General features: G+C 47.3%; 2 protein-coding genes across 2 annotated transcripts; both read left to right on the plus strand.

The window, feature by feature from the left end:
• Positions 1–310: 310 nt before the first annotated feature.
• ptp4a1 (protein tyrosine phosphatase 4A1) lies at positions 311–7,522 on the plus strand. Its single transcript, XM_064316651.1, has 5 exons — positions 311–696; positions 787–879; positions 1,382–1,512; positions 3,985–4,059; positions 4,550–7,522. The coding sequence occupies exons 1-5, from the start codon at positions 592–594 to the stop codon at positions 4,665–4,667; spliced, it is 522 nt and encodes a 173-aa protein (XP_064172721.1). The 5' UTR covers positions 311–591; the 3' UTR covers positions 4,668–7,522.
• Positions 7,523–10,846: 3,324 nt separating this feature from the next.
• LOC135245252 (collagen alpha-1(I) chain-like) lies at positions 10,847–17,857 on the plus strand. The gene is made up of 6 exons (XM_064318172.1): positions 10,847–12,235; positions 15,116–15,377; positions 16,016–16,198; positions 16,495–17,162; positions 17,215–17,717; positions 17,818–17,857. Exons 2-6 carry the CDS (start codon positions 15,140–15,142, stop codon positions 17,855–17,857), a joined length of 1,632 nt encoding a protein of 543 aa, XP_064174242.1. The 5' UTR covers positions 10,847–12,235; positions 15,116–15,139.
• The last annotated feature ends 149 nt before the right edge of the window (positions 17,858–18,006 follow it).

Here is an 18,006-nt window from a genome sequence, read left to right on the forward strand (position 1 = left end):
CTCTCCCTCCCTCTCTCTCTCTCCCCCCCTCTCTCCCACAGCAGTTCTGTGGTGTTCTCGGTCACACATTTATGGAGTTTCTGAAGGGCAGTGGGGATTACTGCCAGGCCCAGCACGACGTCTATGCAGACAAGTGAACTCTAGAGGCGCATTACTACTCCACAAGGAAGCCCCCGTAAGGAGCAGCAGCAGCGGCGTGCGCGCACGGCGGCGTTACCCGGGAAACAGCCCGAGCGTTTGGACTGGCAGTGGCAGAGAGCGCTCGTCTCACCCGAGGCAGGGAGCACCTGGATGGGGTAACCTTCGAGCCCCCGCTTTCGTTTCGGTTTTCGGAGAGAGGTCCCATCGCACGCCTCCCGCCACGTCCCGGTCCAGCCCCACGTACCCCCCTACCCACACCTTACACCGGCTGAAGCCGCATTTTTTTTTCCCAAACCGCACCTCCCCCTTTCCTTTTTTAATGTGGAATTTCTGAAAACAGGTCACCTGTTTGGTCCACTCTTATCACCGTTTGATTATTGAAAGGAAGAAAAAGTTGTTGTGTTTCTTATTTTTTTTGTAATTGGATTTGCGTTCGGTAACTTTGTCGCCATGGCTCGTATGAACCGCCCCGCCCCCGTGGAGATCACCTACAAGAACATGAGGTTCCTCATCACCCACAACCCCACCAACGCCACCCTGAACAAATTCATCGAGGTGAGACCTGGCTCACACTTGAGGATGTAACGGGGGGGGATGTAACGTGTTACTGTGTCCATGCTTAATTAGCCTTTTTATTTGTTACAGGAACTGAAGAAGTATGGAGTGACCACCGTTGTCCGAGTGTGTGAGGCCACCTATGATGCCGCTCAGGTGGAAAAAGAAGGGATTCAGGTTTTGGTGAGTATCGAAACGCAGCAAATATTAATACAAACAGTAAAAATGGGAAAGCTGTTGTAGTAATATGCAGTTAGAATTAGTATGTGATTAACGCATGGTAGCTAACTAAGCTAGCTAAGACATGTTAGTCAGTGATGTATTGTATTACTATCAACTATAACGTTTAATGTATGTTTGTCACAAGTATTATTTTAGGAAGTTAGCAGTCTTATAATATGTGGTTCTGTTGGTGTAAGTGAATGCTTTCAACGCACTTACGATTTCCAGAGAGAACATGTAAGAGTTATGGTTCAGTTAGTAAAAATAACGATGTTCATGTAACGAATAAGGAACAGTTTTAGATATTTTTTTCTGCTGAGTGCCAGGGAAATGTGCGAACATCATAAAACATTCATTTCATTCCTCGGAAATGTTTTGAGAATGTTACAGATTTTTTACAGATGTGTCAGTCTTGCACACGTAAACCTTGTACGGTATGCTAATTACTTCCTGCCCTTTTCAGGATTGGCCCTTTGATGACGGAGCTCCTCCCTCCAACCAGATTGTTGACGATTGGCTGAACCTCCTGAGGGCCAAGTTCCGTGAGGAGCCCGGCTGCTGCGTCGCTGTCCACTGCGTGGCGGGGCTCGGGAGGTACGCGCCCCGGACCGCGCCCCGCTTCACCCCGCGTCCCGTTTCACCACACCCCCCGCCGCCACACCGCGAATCGCAGCCGGCGAGAGGGATCCGCGTATCTAACCACGTCCCGTCCACCCCTCCACCCCCCCCACGCCGCGAATCTCAGACACCGGGAGGATGTGACCGCTGCCCGTGATTAAGGCATTACTCACCCCGAACCCAGGGAGCAAACGCCAGTCCTGTGACGCTGTCACCAGGTGTCACTTGGCCTGGCTCCGACAGACCAACGCGTGCCCTTTTAAAAACCCTGATTTATGGCTGCGTATCTTCAGAACTTTCTATCATTAACGGTCCTTCTTCTTTGTCAGTACATGCTTTTTCCAGACGTGTGTAGTAAATAAGAGAAGACAGACCTTTAATAGGTTTCATTTCAAATATCCGAGCAATAAAGGCATTCTCTCTCTGCTGTTTGTGGCCCCTGTTGAACACACCCAGTGCAGGAGTAAGTGAGCTTTGTACACAGGTACCAAGACAACAGCTCAGGCTGGGCTAGACTGCTGAATCTCTGGTAGTGCGTATAGGTGACAGACCTCTGTGGAGCTGTGCTGAGTGATATTGAGGTAAATTATGTTAACCTGGGCAAGATAATTTTATTGTAGAAAGCAATGTCAGTCTGTAGGTGACTGAGTCACCTGTGTAATCTTCATGCACACAGATTTCAATTACCACTACAGACTAAGCTGGGGAAAGGAACTGATCAATGGCTTAGACCACGCAAGTTCAACAGCGGAGAACAAATGTAGTCCTTCCACAGTGAGCCCTGTCTCAGCTCTGCAGCACGAGTGTCTCTGTCATTTTAACTTTATCAGGCAGAAGAGCGCTCCAGTGGCGCACGGACATGTTACTGGACTTCAGCATGAGACAGTTTGCTAGCAGCGGTGATGCTAATTCTCCAGAAACTGAGTACATTACAGCAGCAGCATAACGGCAGTTTGCTTTAGTTAAACAGTGCATGGCTAATGCGTAGGCCTGCATGCGTCTTTCTTCTTGCTGATATTAGCCGTCAGCTAGCTACTAGAAACTGTAAAACAAGCCTGGACCTTCATGGGCAAGGTTATTTCCCACAGCACAGGTGATGGCCTCGCCATCGTCGTGACTTGGGCGGGGCGATGATGAGGGCGCCAGACTCGACCGTTACATTGAGTCTTTTGTGTCGCCGGCGTGGAGCTCTCGCTGTCTCTCGGCACACGCGGTGTGCGCTCTATATTTACCTCGCCGGCATCCTCATTAAGCTTCACACATTACACGTTTGCCGTTACGTCACCTCTTCGCTCGGCGACGGCCCGTTCCCGTCACCCAGGAGCGCGAGTCGCACGGCCTGGAAGGGCGGGCAGATCGGCGGGGGCTTTGTTTTTCGCGTCGTCTGCGCCCAGCGCACATCAGCTGCAGCTCGGGCAATAATGAAGGCTTTGTTCACTGGAACAGAGGCCCTCGCTGTTCCATCAGCCAAGACGGCACATTATTTTTGCATGCGTGGTTGCGTATTCATTTGTTTTCTGTGTTCTCGTGATAAGTGGACTCTTAGCACCGAAAATCGGTACCGAAAATTACAGTGCCGCTTGTTTTGCTACGTCGGTAGAAGCACCGGTCAATAGAAGCGCAAGTACTCGGCCAGATTTAGCGATTAGATTAGACTTTATTTGTACACATTATTAGTGAACATTTGTCATTGGCTTCACTGAAGGCATTATCGGGAAGTGCAAATAGTGTAGTATTGTTGCGGTTGCAAAAGGCCCTCAACAGGTCTAGCGCTACGATGAAAGCATACTTCATTCGCGTAAACCTAATAAGCTAATAAGAGGATTTGAGGACTCAAGGGATCCCGCCCGTTGCGCTGTGTGTTACAGTAAAGGGGCCCTATAGTCTGGAACTTAGAAGTGGGTAGAAGTAGGTCAGAGAAATGTCAGGTGTCTGGGTGTTCCCAAAAGTGACTCGAGTTACAGATTCTAGTTTACTTGCCTGAGAATCACTTGGTACGCTTCACATGTGCAAATACTAAGTACAGAACACAAATAAATAAGAACTATTGGAATCCACTTGATTTTGTTTTCGAAGTAGAGTGTTCTAGTTTGACTTTGCGTATGGAATTCCATGGCCTTCGTAGACCTTCACATAAACTAATAATGCTCTGTGAAAAATGCATTCAGCCGGGCTATTTTCCGCTTTCCCTCTGTGAGACCACTGAGTTTGGGAAAGGGTACACGACGTAGCGATTAAAATCAGTGTTTATCGTTCCTGTGGTGTCAGGCTTTAAGTTTTCCATGCTGAGAACTCGGTCACATTTTGGCGTGAGGTCCCTGGGTTTGGGTCAGGCTCAGGTGTGGCTGTGGCTATAATTTCAGGCCCAATCCAAACACTGATTTGTGTGTGCAGTGCTGTTGGCCCTGCATTCAAATAAAATTAATGAGTTTTTTTTCTGTGTTTCAGAGCCCCGGTCCTGGTTGCCCTCGCTATGATTGAATGTGGGATGAAGTACGAGGACGCTGTCCAGTTCATCAGACAGTACGTTACGCTTATACCACTGTAAACGCACAGGAAAAAGCAAAAACACTGCTTCACTGATGAAGACAGTATGCCCAAACGCTTACATTTTTTGCCTCACCTTGACTGATAGACACTGTATACAGACCTTTTATTTTTATGAATGTGACCATTGTTGCCAGATTTGAGAACGGTGAACCCACCCAAAGCCATTTTTCCTTGCACAGTAACATAAAAAGTAGCCCAAAATGGGCGGGAATCCGCCAACTCTGAATGTGCCATTTAAGTGTATGGAAAAATGGTGTCAGAATAACATTAGTATGAAAACACGATGCTTAAAATCCTTCTTAAGAGAAGCACTTCATATTAAGTTGACCGAAGATCTGTAATGGCAACGTGATCTTCAGTCAAGGTGTCAAATTATTATTATTATTAGGAAATATTTAAAAGAAATATACAAGTAAATTTTTTTAGTGTGTTTTTTGATGGTTTTCCCTGGGTTGTCCTGCAGGAGGCGCCGTGGCGCATTCAACAGCAAGCAGCTCCTCTACCTGGAGAAATATCGTCCAAAGATGCGCCTGCGTTTCAAAGACTCCAACGGCCATCGCAACAACTGCTGCATCCAGTAGGGTGGAAGTCCTCCACCAGCGCTTGCTAGCTCCCCCTACAGAACGCGGAGAATGTTTGTGTTTTGAGGCCACGCCCCTGTCCCGCCCCCGTCCCTTCCCCAATCATTAATTAATTATTATGTAGATGTATCCATAGGAAACCATGACTGGCATCACCTCTCAAACGACACCCATTTTTGCCAGATGACCTTGTTGTTAGAAGTGCCCTCCACCGTTTTAAAACTTGGTCTGAAAAAATGTTCAAAATACAGTATCCCAGCTTCTGCTTTCTGGGTTGCTTGTCCATTTTATAATGTTTATATACTTTATCAAAGTTTGCAAAAAAATATCTGTGTAGGGCTTGTTGCCTGCTCAACTGTTTCCAGCCTCCAGTCGGCTAAATTCAGCCTTAAATTAGATTTTTTTGGGAAAAGATAAAATAACCTAGAATAACTAACTACAAATTGAAATTTATAGCCAGCTAAACTACAGGTTTTTTAAAAATTTTAAATTGTATTTTATTTAGTGCCGGCTGTAATAACTGTTGATGTCCTGTGTTTGTTTTTAAAACCAAACTCTTCAGACAAAAGAATCTTTAATTGTACAGTTAATCACCAAAATCCTACAATCAGATTATTGGCTCCAAATACACACCAAAAGAAAATAAGCTACAGTGCCATTTAACCTTGGTACACATGAATCAGTGCAGATGCGTTTCTATGGTTAGCAGCCTATCCAATAGTCACCAACAGGAGAACAGTCCCATTCACTTCTGTGGTGCTGCGTTCGGTTCCTGTTTTTACTGGTTGTGCAAGCCAAAAAGTGAGTGACCATTTTTCACGTCACTTGAAAATTTCCCCACTGCTAGTCGCTACATGAACGGGGCATGACTGCACGTGTGTAGAGGCGTAGACCAGAGGTCTGTTTGAAGCTAGCTGTGAAGTTTTATTGAATTTTAACCATTTTAAAGTGAGAAATTATAATGGCTTTCCTTAAAACACACGTTTATAATGGTAATCTCTTGTTTTGATGGATTATGAAGAATGTTCTAGAGACATTACGTGGTTATTCCCACAGCCACCACCACCCGCCCAAAATAGCATTTAAATGCAGTTCAAGTGCTAACAGCCCAAGAGTTACTTGGCAACCATTGTGATGTAGAATGGCTAACGGGTTTTTTAAATTTTTTTTAAATCAGGTGACTACTGACTACTTTCAGCGGTGGTTTTGAAATTGGAAGAGTGAGGGCAGTACTACTGAAATCCTCAAAAAAATTTCTGTGTAGGATTTTAAAATTTTCTTTAATCAGTCTTGGTGAAGTCTCCTATCTCGCGACGGGCATGTCCGTGTTCACATGACCGGCTCTGAGGAGAGTCTTTATCGGTGTGTGTAAAGAGCGCCGCGGACGGAATCTTCTGGAATGCGGTCCCGGCCTCGGGCACGGTGCGAGCGCGTGGCCGCGTGCTCTCTGCTGCGTCGGCAGCGGCGCCCGTCGCTCTGTCCCGCTACCTCTGCCCGAATTCTTGGGCCCATTAGCATTAAATGTGTGCAGGCGCGCTCCAGCGATGGTAAAAGTTTCTCCCTGCCTGACAGTGAATGGATATGCAGTACACAGTCAAATGTCCAGCATTAATTCTTCTAGCCATGTTAATTTAACTCTTAACATTGGTAATTCAACTCTTAACAGATAACATTTGGTTAGGAGTTGAGTTGAATTAACACGCTACTACACCAGACACCTACATTACTGTGACCCCCACCAATAAAGGAAAGCTAACTTTGAGCCAACGTGTCCCCACAATGCATCACTTCAAACATGGCAGCCACTGTGAATGAGGCCTGTGGGACTGTTTGTGACTATATAAATACTCGGAACGATTTTTAAAGACCAGTATTTAAAACCACGTAGGATACTGCGGTTAGGCGGAAGTTCAGATTCGTCGGCAATTACAGATCAGAATAGACTTTTATTACGGTTAAAACTATGAAAAGTGTAGTTAGGTGCCAAACTCGTTTTCCTTTGTTTTGTACGAACATACATGCCATTATAAGATTAGTGACACGGAGACCAGTTTGATCAGTTTCTCTTTTCAGTGTCTGTCTTGAAGGAAATGTTTGATGTTGGGAAAATGGGTACGCATTGTGTATATACTGCTTTTTGTTTACTCCTTTAATTATCTTTTTAAACGGAGGGCATTTTATTGTTTTTTGCACGTATTACCTTTTTTTTTTTTTTAACAGTTATTAAATGACTTTGGTATAACATCTAAAAACTTATCTGATCCTAAACCTCCATTTTGTTTCAATCTTTAGAAGCACATGACGTCCTTCAGTCGGTCTCATTTTTAAAAAAGCCTTACGGTTTATTAGAGGAACAAGTCCCTCCGCTGGAGGCCTGGTCATGAACTTGGAAGGGGTGTTTAATACAATTTGGATAAACACGTTGCCTTCGTCTTGCAGGATACATGCCCTTCAGTAACTATTTTTAATACAGTACACAGATGCTTTATTGTAGTTAAGGAAATTGTCTAATGATCCTGAAAACTAGGATTTTTTTTTCCCTCCCCCCATTTAAATGTGTGTACCAACTTTGTTTACCAACTACTGCTTTGTCTAAAAATGTGATTTCTTTCGTTGGCTTCAAACTGGACATCAATGTCTGCAATATTTTGTATGCCTTTTTATTTGATCTGCATAACTTAATACTTGGATACTTGATAATTTATGTATTTGAAACGGTGATGTGTTAATGTTAGATCAACTATTTATACTGTAAATGGGAACGCGTGCTGTAGTTCTGTGGGAGAAGTAACTGGCCAGTGTTTACCAGCTTGTGAGAGAGCTTGTATGTGGAAATAAACACTGAAATGCAAATATTTTCTTGAATTTGTGACTCTTTCTAGAATTATCTAGTAATAAATACAGTAGTTAGGAGATGGAGCATGCCTTGAACAACAAGGTAAGTAAAAGTGAAACTTTTGAGTAATTCAGGCTGTAGATATTGGTATTAAATATTTGTGATGAAATTTATAAACAGTTACTGACGGTGCTGTTTCCCAAGTAATTTGGCCTGTCAACGTTCCTCCAAAGCAGATTTCCCTATTTTATAAAATGTGTGTTTATTGGATAATTGGACGAGAGTAATTATTACATCATAGTGATGTTAGTCAATAAAGCCACAGGTTTTATATAAATAAAAACCAGGTGTGCTCAGCCTGCATGCTGATTGTGAGATTATGATGATTATATATCAATACTTTCACATGGCTCATTAGCGCTTAGAGAGAGAGAAAAAAAAAACCTTAAATAGATAAAAACACCCCTGTGCTGAATTTGTTTTTTCTTCCCCAGCTGTTTCCCAGAATAGGATATTATAGGGCTGGTTTCACAGGCACAGATTAAGTTTAGTCCTGGACTAAATTTAATTCTGTATGGAGAATCTCTAATTAAATTTGGTCTTGGATTAGCCTTAATCTGTGTCTGCAAAACCAGCCCATAAAGATATAAAGAGGAAACTTTGATGGCACATGAGAGATCTTTCTATGGCAACTGGACAAACGTTGCAGATTTGATTCAAAACTGCATTTATTGAATTCATGCTTTTGTTGTACTCCAGTTGCCAACAATAATAAATGCATGCAAGTTTGTACCATTCAATGCAATTTTAACACAGTTGGCCATCTTTCAGAACTGGTTTGCATTTTCATGATTTGAGATCTGATAAAAAATAAAGAATTATGCAAAAGCTGGGAACCTACACTACATGGCCAAAAGTATGTGGACACCCTTTCTAATTAGTGGGTTTGGATACTTCAGCCACACCCATTGCTAAAAGCCACATAAAATCAATCATAAAGCCACGCAATCTCTATAGACAAAAATTGGAAGTAGAATGGGTTGTACTGAAGCGCTCAGTGACATTCAACGTGGTACTGTCCAACAAAATTTGTCAAATTTCTGCCCTGCCAGTTAAATAAATTAATGCCCATGGGTTTGGAATAAGATGTTCAACAAGCACATAGGGGTGTAATTTCCAGGTGTCCACATAGGTTTGGCAATGTAGTGCATATTAGTTCAGTTGAGCCTCACTTTTAGGCTATATTTCCATTATCAGCAACATTGACTGCTGGGATAGTATTTACTGAAGAATTGCTTATTTTGGTTATTTAAAAATGGCACACCTGTATCGCATGAAAAAGGTAAAACTCAACTCACTGAATTTGGTGGTTTCCTTTGAAAAAAAATATTAATAAATGTAGAAATAAATCCTCAAATATTAATACATTTCTATATTTTAAGGGATGTTGTGACATTGAGCAGAGAAGTAAAAAAATATAAAATTAGACAAAGCAGCAGACCCAATGGCATTTATCCAAAAATACTCTAAGAACTTGGAGTGATCACATAAACCAATCATGGTTATGCAGTCTTCAACTAATGGCTGGAAATTATTAGCTATACTGCAGTAAAAATCTACCAAGAAAAATGGAATTACGCTTGTATAACCAACATGCAGCCTGAGAACATTTTGCGTTATATCAGCTGTGGAATATTAAGAATAGCACGAAAAGGCCAGAAGTATGTGCAGGCAGAAGTTTAGGTTTCTCCTTATCTAATGCCACACTAGCGATACCAATGTATAAAAGAAAGTATGCATGACTAATTGTTTAGAGAAACGGTGTTCCATTGTCTCCCGTGCGTACGTCAGATAAAGTGCTTGGCCTACTGCTGTGTCACAACCAGAGACTGTAAAAAATACACAACTCATCTGTAACGCTCAAATTTCCAAGGACCCAACAGTCTAGCGTCACCAAGAAAAAAGCCTCCACCAAGGGACAAAACAACTAACATCCAACACCAGCAACCGAATGCGGCTTTATACTTCTCACTACAATTAGGCACGAGTGTTGCTTGTTCTGTCGTGACACTGGTTACTGGCTAATGAAATATTGATAATAATTGCCTTGTCAACATAGTAACAGAGCAACAGTAGTTTTGCTGGTCAGAATGACCGAGCAGATTTAAACCGAATGCAGAAGCAGGTTGAAACCTGGAAACTGACATTCAGGGTAACTAAATGTAAAGTTTTGGGTGTGGGAAAAGAAATTTAAGACAGGGATTCCTTTATGGGAGGAGCAAAATTAGAATCCTATTAATTTTTTTAATAGTAGCGGATCAGTCTATGAGGATCTATAGTGTGCGCATGGGCTGTACAAAAAGTCCAACAACGATGCTTGAACAGTAGAGCTTGCCAGAATGGCAGGCCATGTAAGCGCGTTCAAGACGATCAGTACGTTTACATGCACAGTTGAAATCGAGCTATGTTAGTTAGTTAGGTATGTTAGTCCTACTTAAAAAAATTAGAATTAGTACGATTTCAGTCGGACTAAGGTGTTTGCAGGATTTTTAAAAGTCCAGTTTTAGCCGGACTAAAGCAATAATTCGACTTTTTCAAGCATCATGTAAACCCACTGATTGATTTGAGAATATGCGTTTATTTATCATTACGTGCTGGACATTAAAATGTTGAACTAATTCATAACGTGCCCAAGTGTTGCATCGACGAAAGTCCCCGCAGCACCACTTGATGGATGCATGCCAAAACTGTTTCACAAGGTTGCAACATCTTTTTGCCCTGCATAAGCCAAAATTTCCGGCCGGTCGCCTGATTATCGGGACGCCGATGTTCAGATCCTTTAGCCGTAGGAACGCACGTAACTCGGGACTTTGAAGGTACTATCGGGACTTCTAGCCACCAGTTGCCATTCATTGAACATACTGACACACGCAGGGTCAAGAGAAGTGTGCCATATATGTCAGCGATTTTAGGTGCTAGCTATATGCGTGCATGTAGATTATGTCTAAAGACAACGGACTACGGGATCGTGGCAACATATTGTGTTTGCACGGACCATTTTACGACAGCAGTAAAGGGCTTGTATTTTAGGATAACGGTGTAGACGGGCGATGAGCCGCGGCCGTAACGGGACCGCCTCAGTTCACTTTCGACTGCCAGGACCCGAGCGGTAAACACCCGTCACGTGATGCGAGGCGGTGCTGCTGAAACCGAATGGCCGCAGTCGCTGCGAATGGTGGTGCACGGAAACGGAATTGTTCTGGGACAATGTGAAACCAGGGCAAATTCATGTGCGTACAAGTAGTGTGGTGACTTCGGCACGAGACGAGGAAGGTAAAAGAATTGCGTAAAATAAGTTTAAATGTCCATTGTGTAAATAATCGGTTACGTTCACCTGATAGACTTGTGGGTAAGTGCAAGGGGGCGTGATCATGGCCGTGCGTGCTTCTGTTGGTGGAAACAAACTCAAGGCCTACCTCGGTAGCTAACGCTAATTACAGGCTTTCCTGGCGTATCCAGGCAGGGCTTTAATGTGGTTTGGGTACCCTCAGGAGACTAATTTTTGTGTATACTTGTTAAATATTTCTTTGTATATTTAAGCTTTGATAATTAATTGCAGGCAGCGGTTGTGACACAATTTTGCTTTCCTATAAAAGAGTTGAGAGGCCTGCACAATTTAGGCTAGCTACATACCAAGCTAATGCTATCGAACTTCACATGGTCGGTTTTAAATGACTAGCTCTAGGTTGATACCAACCTCACCATCAACGTGTTATTTTTTCCTTAAACCGACTCCTTAATTATACATACATTTGAAACTTTTGCCTTTTCATTGCTTTCGTATTTTAACGGGGTGTTCGCTTCATTGGTATCGAGCGATTGAGTTTGCGAGAGGCCTCCGTAGAAGCAAACTGCCTAGCTAGTGTTGCCTAGCTGGCTGTGTAGAATTGTTTGCCATTCGTATAGCTTGCTAGTAGTTTACAAGGACGTTTCGTCAGCAAGATATTGACACGACTAGATAAAAAGAACATTTCCCGTCAGTAGCCAACGCTAATGCCTGTCGCTTCGTACGCGACAGTAAATGCCAAAAGTTTGTTATTTATCAAAGATTAGTTGCGAAAAGCGTTAGCTAGCTATAAAATAACTTAAGATGCATATCTGTAAGGACTCACTCGCTGGAAATATCTGAGAAGAGAATTTGAGTATAAAATTACGAGAAATGATGCGCTGATGTTTGGTCGCTAAACATGTATATAAGGCAAGCTAAATGGATATATTGCTCAGAAGTTAGATGGTCAACACTGCTTGTTAGTCTATAGCGGTAATATCTAGCTTATTAATATTACTAATAATATTATTAGTTTAAAACGGTGTGACATGAGGTTGCGTTTTGGCGGCTTGACCGCAACTACTCGTCAAGATGTGAAAAGTTAGATGGCCAACACAGCTTGTTATTTCGGTAACGTCTAGCTAGTTAATGTTAGTTTTAAACGGTGTGACACGAGGTTGTGTTTTGGCGGCTTGACACCAACTGCAGGTCAAGAAGGCCGGGAGGATAAGGTCCAATCAGGAGCATCAATGAGCGAACAAAATCTCAAACACACCCCTTATCGTGTTGCATCCCTAGAAGAAAAACGTTTGAAACCTGTTTTTTTTGTGATGTAATTGACCAGAACAGGTGGTTTGATGGAGCTGAGGAAAATTTTCCACAAGAAACCTAAAGTGTGAAAAAGTAAGCAATAACATGCTGTATCCAGAACGCGAAACACCCTTTGACCTTTCCTCGTACTGTGATAAGATTCAAACAGGAGCCCAAAAACGCTTCCTTACGTAACTTTGTCAAGCTAGTAAATATGTTGCCTGGAAAGTAAAATTGTAGTTGCCTGCTTAACGTGATAACACATTCGTTGCTGTGACCTGATGACACCCGTTGATCTGTTGCATTTATGCAATTATGTGGTCAGAATGTTCGAGGAACCACCGCTGCACTGTAGTCACGAAGGTCTTGACTACTTACCGCAACTTCAGACCGCTAAGTTATGAAAAGGTAGGAAACATTTTAGAGATGTGGTGAAAATCTGGCTCTTTCAATCAGCTTTGCTACATTTACATTAAACGTTAAATTAGAATTTTTGGCTGGACCGCAACAGCAGGGCCAGCCCTACAAACGCGAATGTCTGTGACTGAGTGAGTGATGAAGTTACACCATTGGTCAGCCTGAGAGGTCCAGCCATATACTAGGTTTTGACCTGGTCTTGTTTGATATGCAGTTTTTTTGTTTTACTCGCTCTCCACACATTCCAGGTGACCCATGTCCGATTTATGTGTTTAGACCAGTTGTATAAACATACCCATGCGTAAATTGCCCCCTGACCTGCTCCCTGTTATTTGCGCACAGACGGTGGACGCAAAACCACCGGCATGTAGTCCTTTATAGCCTGGTATTTTTGTTATAGATGAATCATGAATTGTTATTGTTCAACGCCCCCCCCCCCCCCCCCTTACACAATAGTGCTTCCTCAGATGAAGCAGTGCAGTAGCTTAGGTTCTTGGTGTAGTAACTGCACAGCTCAGCTTATGGGTAGTGGAGTAAAACCCAATGCAGAAGAGGTGCGCAGGTGCTCTGATGTACTCCCTCTGAGAGGAGGTGTGCAGGTGTACTCTGAAGGCGGTGTGCAGGGGCACTCCTCAGAGGAGGTGTGCAGGTGTACCCTCTGAGAGGATGTGTGCAGATGTACTCTCTGAGTGGAGGTGTGCAGGTGTACTCTCTGAGAGGAGGTGTGCAGATGTACTCTCTGAGAGGAGGTGTGCAGATGTACTCTGAAAGGAGGTGTGCAGATGTACTCTGAGAGGAGGTGTGCAGATGTACTCGGAAAGGAGGTGTGCAGGTGTACTCTCTGAGAGGAGGTGTGCAGGTGTACTCTCTGAGAGGAGGTGTGCAGGGGCACTCCTCAGAGGAGGTGTGCAGGTGTACCCTCTGAGAGGAGGTGTGCAGATGTACTCTCTGAGTGGAGGTGTGCAGGTGTACTCTCTGAGAGGAGGTGTGCAGATGTACTCTGAGAGGAGGTGTGCAGATGTACTCTGAAAGGAGGTGTGCAGGTGTACTCTCTTGATAGGAGGTGTGCAGGTGTACTCTCTGAGAGGAGGTGTGCAGGTGTACTCTCTTGAGAGGAGGTGTGCAGATGTACTCTGAGTGGAGGTGTGCAGAGGTACTCCTCAGAGGAGGTGTGCAGGTGTACTCTCTGAGAGGAGGTGTGCAGGTGTACCCTCTGAGAGGAGGTGCTCTGGTGTACTGTTAGAGAGGTGTGCAGATGTACTCTCTCTGAGAGGAGGTGTGCAGGGGTACTCCTCAGAGGAGGTGTGCAGGTGTACCCTCTGAGAGGAGGTGCTCTGGTGTACTGTTAGAGAGGTGTGCAGATGTACTCTCTCTGAGAGGAGGTGTGCAGGTGTACCCTCTGAGAGGAGGTGCTCTGGTGTACTGTTAGAGAGGTGTGCAGATGTACTCTTTCTGAGAGGAGGTGTGCAGGGGTACTCCTCAGAGGAGGTGTGCAGGTGTACCCTCTGAGAGGAGGTGCTCTGGTGTACTGTTAGAGAGGTGTGCAGATGTACTCTCTCTGAGAGGAGGTGTGCAGGGGTACTCCTCAGAGGAGGTGTGCAGGTGTACCCTCTGAGAGGAGGTGCTCTGGTGTACTGTTAGAGAGGTGTGCAGATGTACTCTCTCTGAGAGGAGGTGTGCAGGTGTACTCCCTCTTTCTGAGGATGTTGTAGCGATGGGATGACCAGTGAAATTATTAAGAGAATGCTGAAGCTGGGTTGCTGGTCTAAGAGAGTGTGTGTTTTGTTCATTTTATTTTTTTAGACCAAGCCTTTTTTTTTTTTTTTTTTTTTGCATTTGTTGGGGAATGTTTCATGAATATATGAGAGTTGAGGGACTAAATCTCTATATTTGCTTTGATATCTGTACACTCTGAAAAATATAATTGTAAAAATTGTAAATTTTAAATATGAAAAATACAATCTTATTCTGGTTTACATTTCAGGTTGATCTGTGTATTTGCTGTGGTTTATGATATGTTCAGTTACGTTTCTGGGGGCGAGGGAGTGCGATTTGAAGTTTTCCTTTCTCCACGGAAAGTGGTTTACTTTGGACGTCTGCAGTCGGCGTCGAACTCAAAAGTGAACGGCAGCCGATACATTTGCAGCATGACTCCATATGACAAATAAATATTACAATTAGGGGGCGACATAGCTCAGGAGGTAAGAGCGATTGTCTGGCAGTCGGAGGGTTGCCGGTTCAAACCACACCCTGGGCATGTCGAAGTGTCCTTGAGCAAGACACCTAACCCCTAAACCCCTAACTGCTCTGGCGAATGAGAGGCATCAAATGTAAGGCGCTTTGGATAAAAGCGCTATATAAATGCAGTCCAGTCCATTTACAATTATGAAAACTCATTTTATCCACCACGACCGCTTTCAGAAGTGCGGTTTGGCTGTGGTTCAGGCCCTGCTGCTCTCAGGCCTCTGACAGCGCTTCAGAAAAAAACCACCGGGCTCTTTTGCAGAGAGCGTTTAGCGAAGCGCGCTAATCGCACGCCCCTTTTATCTCCCCCAGAGCTGACCTACGGAGGCGGGCTTCATGGACAAAGTCAGCGCCTCCAGCCGTCTGATTCCCAGCGACCGGTTGGACGGAGCGCCGCCGCCGGGGCGGGGTTCGGAGAGGGGGCCCGGCGATGAGCCGGGGGCGGGTCGCGGGGGCCCAGAAGACTCGTTGAGGAACATGCTCGGCGACAAAGACCCCATGTTCGGGTCGGCCAGCGCCCAGTACCACCATGCGGGCGATGGTGACGCCGGCCGCCGCGCCGCCGGGTCCGCAGGTAGGCCCCGCTCGTCTTTTCGAGAGCTGCGGACCGCTCCGCGACGGCTCTGCGCCTCAGACGCGCGTCGGGTGACTGAGACCCGGTGTGGACTTACTGATGACTCAGTGCATCGCTGTCCGAGGGAGAAAGGAAAAGCGTTTTGTTAGTCACAGTGTGTAAGGAGTAAAGTCATGAGCAATGAGTCAATGAGCATTACACATAGGTGTTGAAAGAAAAGATGTTTTTATGCCTTAGGCTACTTAAAGGGGACTGGATGTCTTAATATTTAATACACTGTGCTTAATGGATCACTGTGTGAAAAGTAATCTTTTATATTCTATGTACTTTACAGGTTGCTTATCTGAATTGTTAGAGCAGTGTGTTACACATACTTTTGCACATGGCACATTCACTTCTTCATTTGTTTCATCTGTTAAATTAAGAAAATAGAAATTGCCCACTATTATTTCTAGAAATATGTCATGTTTAAGCTTGTTCTCCTCTGAGGTTGAGAGTTATTTTCACACAGAAAGTCAGAACGCACGCATGCAGTTTGATCACGAGAGCTCAGGCTTCAGCACTGTGTGAATCTGTTACACGCTGAGCCTGAGCGGCGCTCGTCTGTGCAGATCAGTGACACGGGCGATTCGTTTCAGGTGCGGAGGTCACGCGGGAGCCCCATCCGGCCAATCGGAGAGGCCGGGGAGCGAGCAGGGGGCGGGGCTCGGGCAGGGGGCGGGGCCGGGGGCGGGGAAGAGGGCGAGGACGAGGACGAGGAGGAGGGCGAGGAGGAGGCCGGGGCAGGGGGAGAGATGTGTCTCCGTGCCCAACCGGGCAAGGTCAGTGCCAGACTCGTCAGCCGCGTCGTGTGTTTGCTCTCCGGAATAAGCGTGTGAATGTGGACGTGGTGTACGGGCCAGCCAGCGTTTTTAAACCAGAAACACCGGCTGTCTCCTAATGAAGCTTGAATGATTTTGCGCTCTGCTTATATGCAGTAGCTTTTTTCTGCTGATATCTCCCCTGCAGTTTCATAATTGCTGAGGGTTTAGCGTTTAAGTGCTAAAACTTCATTTTGTTGATGCTTTAGGTCGTTGTGTGTTGAGACCCGCGTTGTGTGTTGTTTCTCTCTTTGCAGAGTGGGTGAAGGGAGCACACCAGTCGCCAGACGCGAGGCAGCCTGAGATACCGAGCAATAACACCGCCGGCAGCCGTGGCAACCGCGGCAGCCGTGGCAGCCGTGGCAACCGCGGGAGGCGAGGGGCAAACAGAGCAGCGGCGCAGAAGGTGGGGAGGGGCCGAAGGGGGCGCGCGGACGTCACTCGGGGGCGGGGCCAGGCGCTGCCGCGGGGCGCGCTCGGCAGCAAGCGTCTGCCGTCGCACATGAACCCCGTGGTGGTGCTGCGGCGGCTCACTGTCACCGTGGGCGGCTACAAGATCGAGCTGCTCCCCGGGCCGTCCCGCACGGCCGAGGAGGGGCCCGACGGGGCCGAGGCCGAGCCCCCCTCCTTCCCAGAGGGCCCGGCGGGCGGGGCTGGGGCTGGGGCCGGGGGCGCGCCGGAGATCCCCGCCAAGCCCCCCTCCTTCCCGGAGGGCCCGGCGGGCGGGGCTGGGGCCGGGGGCGGGGGCGCGCCGGAGATCCCCGCTGAGCCGACCGCGACGCCGCGGCCCCCGGACCCCGCGCCGGAGGACCCGCCCGCGCCGCTGGGACCGCCCGTCAAACCCGACGAGGTCCAGCAGGGCAACGGCCCGCTGCCGGGCAACGACCCACTGCCTGGCAACGACCCGCTGCCGGGCAACGGCGCTGCGGGCACGACCGCTGCCTGGCAACGACCCGCTGCCTGGCAACGGCGTGGAGACGGGGGAGGTCCCCGCGGAGATCCCCGCGGAGAGCGAGGCCAACGGGGAGACGGGCGACGGGAGGGTCGACCCGGGCCGGGACACGGGGCCCGACTCTGGGGGGCCCAACGTCAGCCGGGACCCGGAGCCCGGCGCGGCCAAAGCGGAGCGGAAGCCTCCGGCAAAACGGCGGCTCAAATCGGGGCCCGCGGCCTTCCCCGGCGGGCAGAAGCGGCCGGCACCGGGCCCTCCGGCCGGGGCGGGGGTCGGACCTGGGCCCAAACCCCTGAGGGCCGGGAGCACGGGCAGAGACTCCGCCCAGACCCCGCGCCCGTCCGAAGGGAAGCGAGACTTGAAGAGGCGAGGGGACCGCCTGAAGACCCACCCGCCCGCCAAAACGCACAAGCCCCACGAGAGGGGGCTCGGGGGAGGAGGGGCCGCCCCCGCCGGGACTCCCAAAATGGCGGCGCCAAGGGACGCGGTCGCCAAAAGGCCCCTGCTGCCCGCCGCCGGTCCGGACGGGCCCCGCAGCCCGCCCCCCAGAGCGCAGACCATCGTCCCCAAACCCTCCCCCTCCCCTGCCCCCGGCCCCGGGCCCCGTCCACCCCACCCTGTCCTCCAGGCTCCGAAACTGGGGCCCCATCACAAGGAGGTGGCCTTAGAGCCGGTGCTGGAGAAGCACCGGGTGGAGAAGCCGGCCCACAGGAAGGGGGAGAGGGGGGAAAGGGGGGAGAGGGAGAAGGGAGAGAGGTGGGAGAAGGGAGAAGGGGGAGAAAGGAGAGAGGGGAGGGAGAGAGGGGGGAGAAAGGAG

This window comes from Anguilla rostrata, chromosome 18 (genome assembly GCF_018555375.3).
Source record: "Anguilla rostrata isolate EN2019 chromosome 18, ASM1855537v3, whole genome shotgun sequence".
NCBI lineage: Eukaryota > Metazoa > Chordata > Actinopteri > Anguilliformes > Anguillidae > Anguilla > Anguilla rostrata.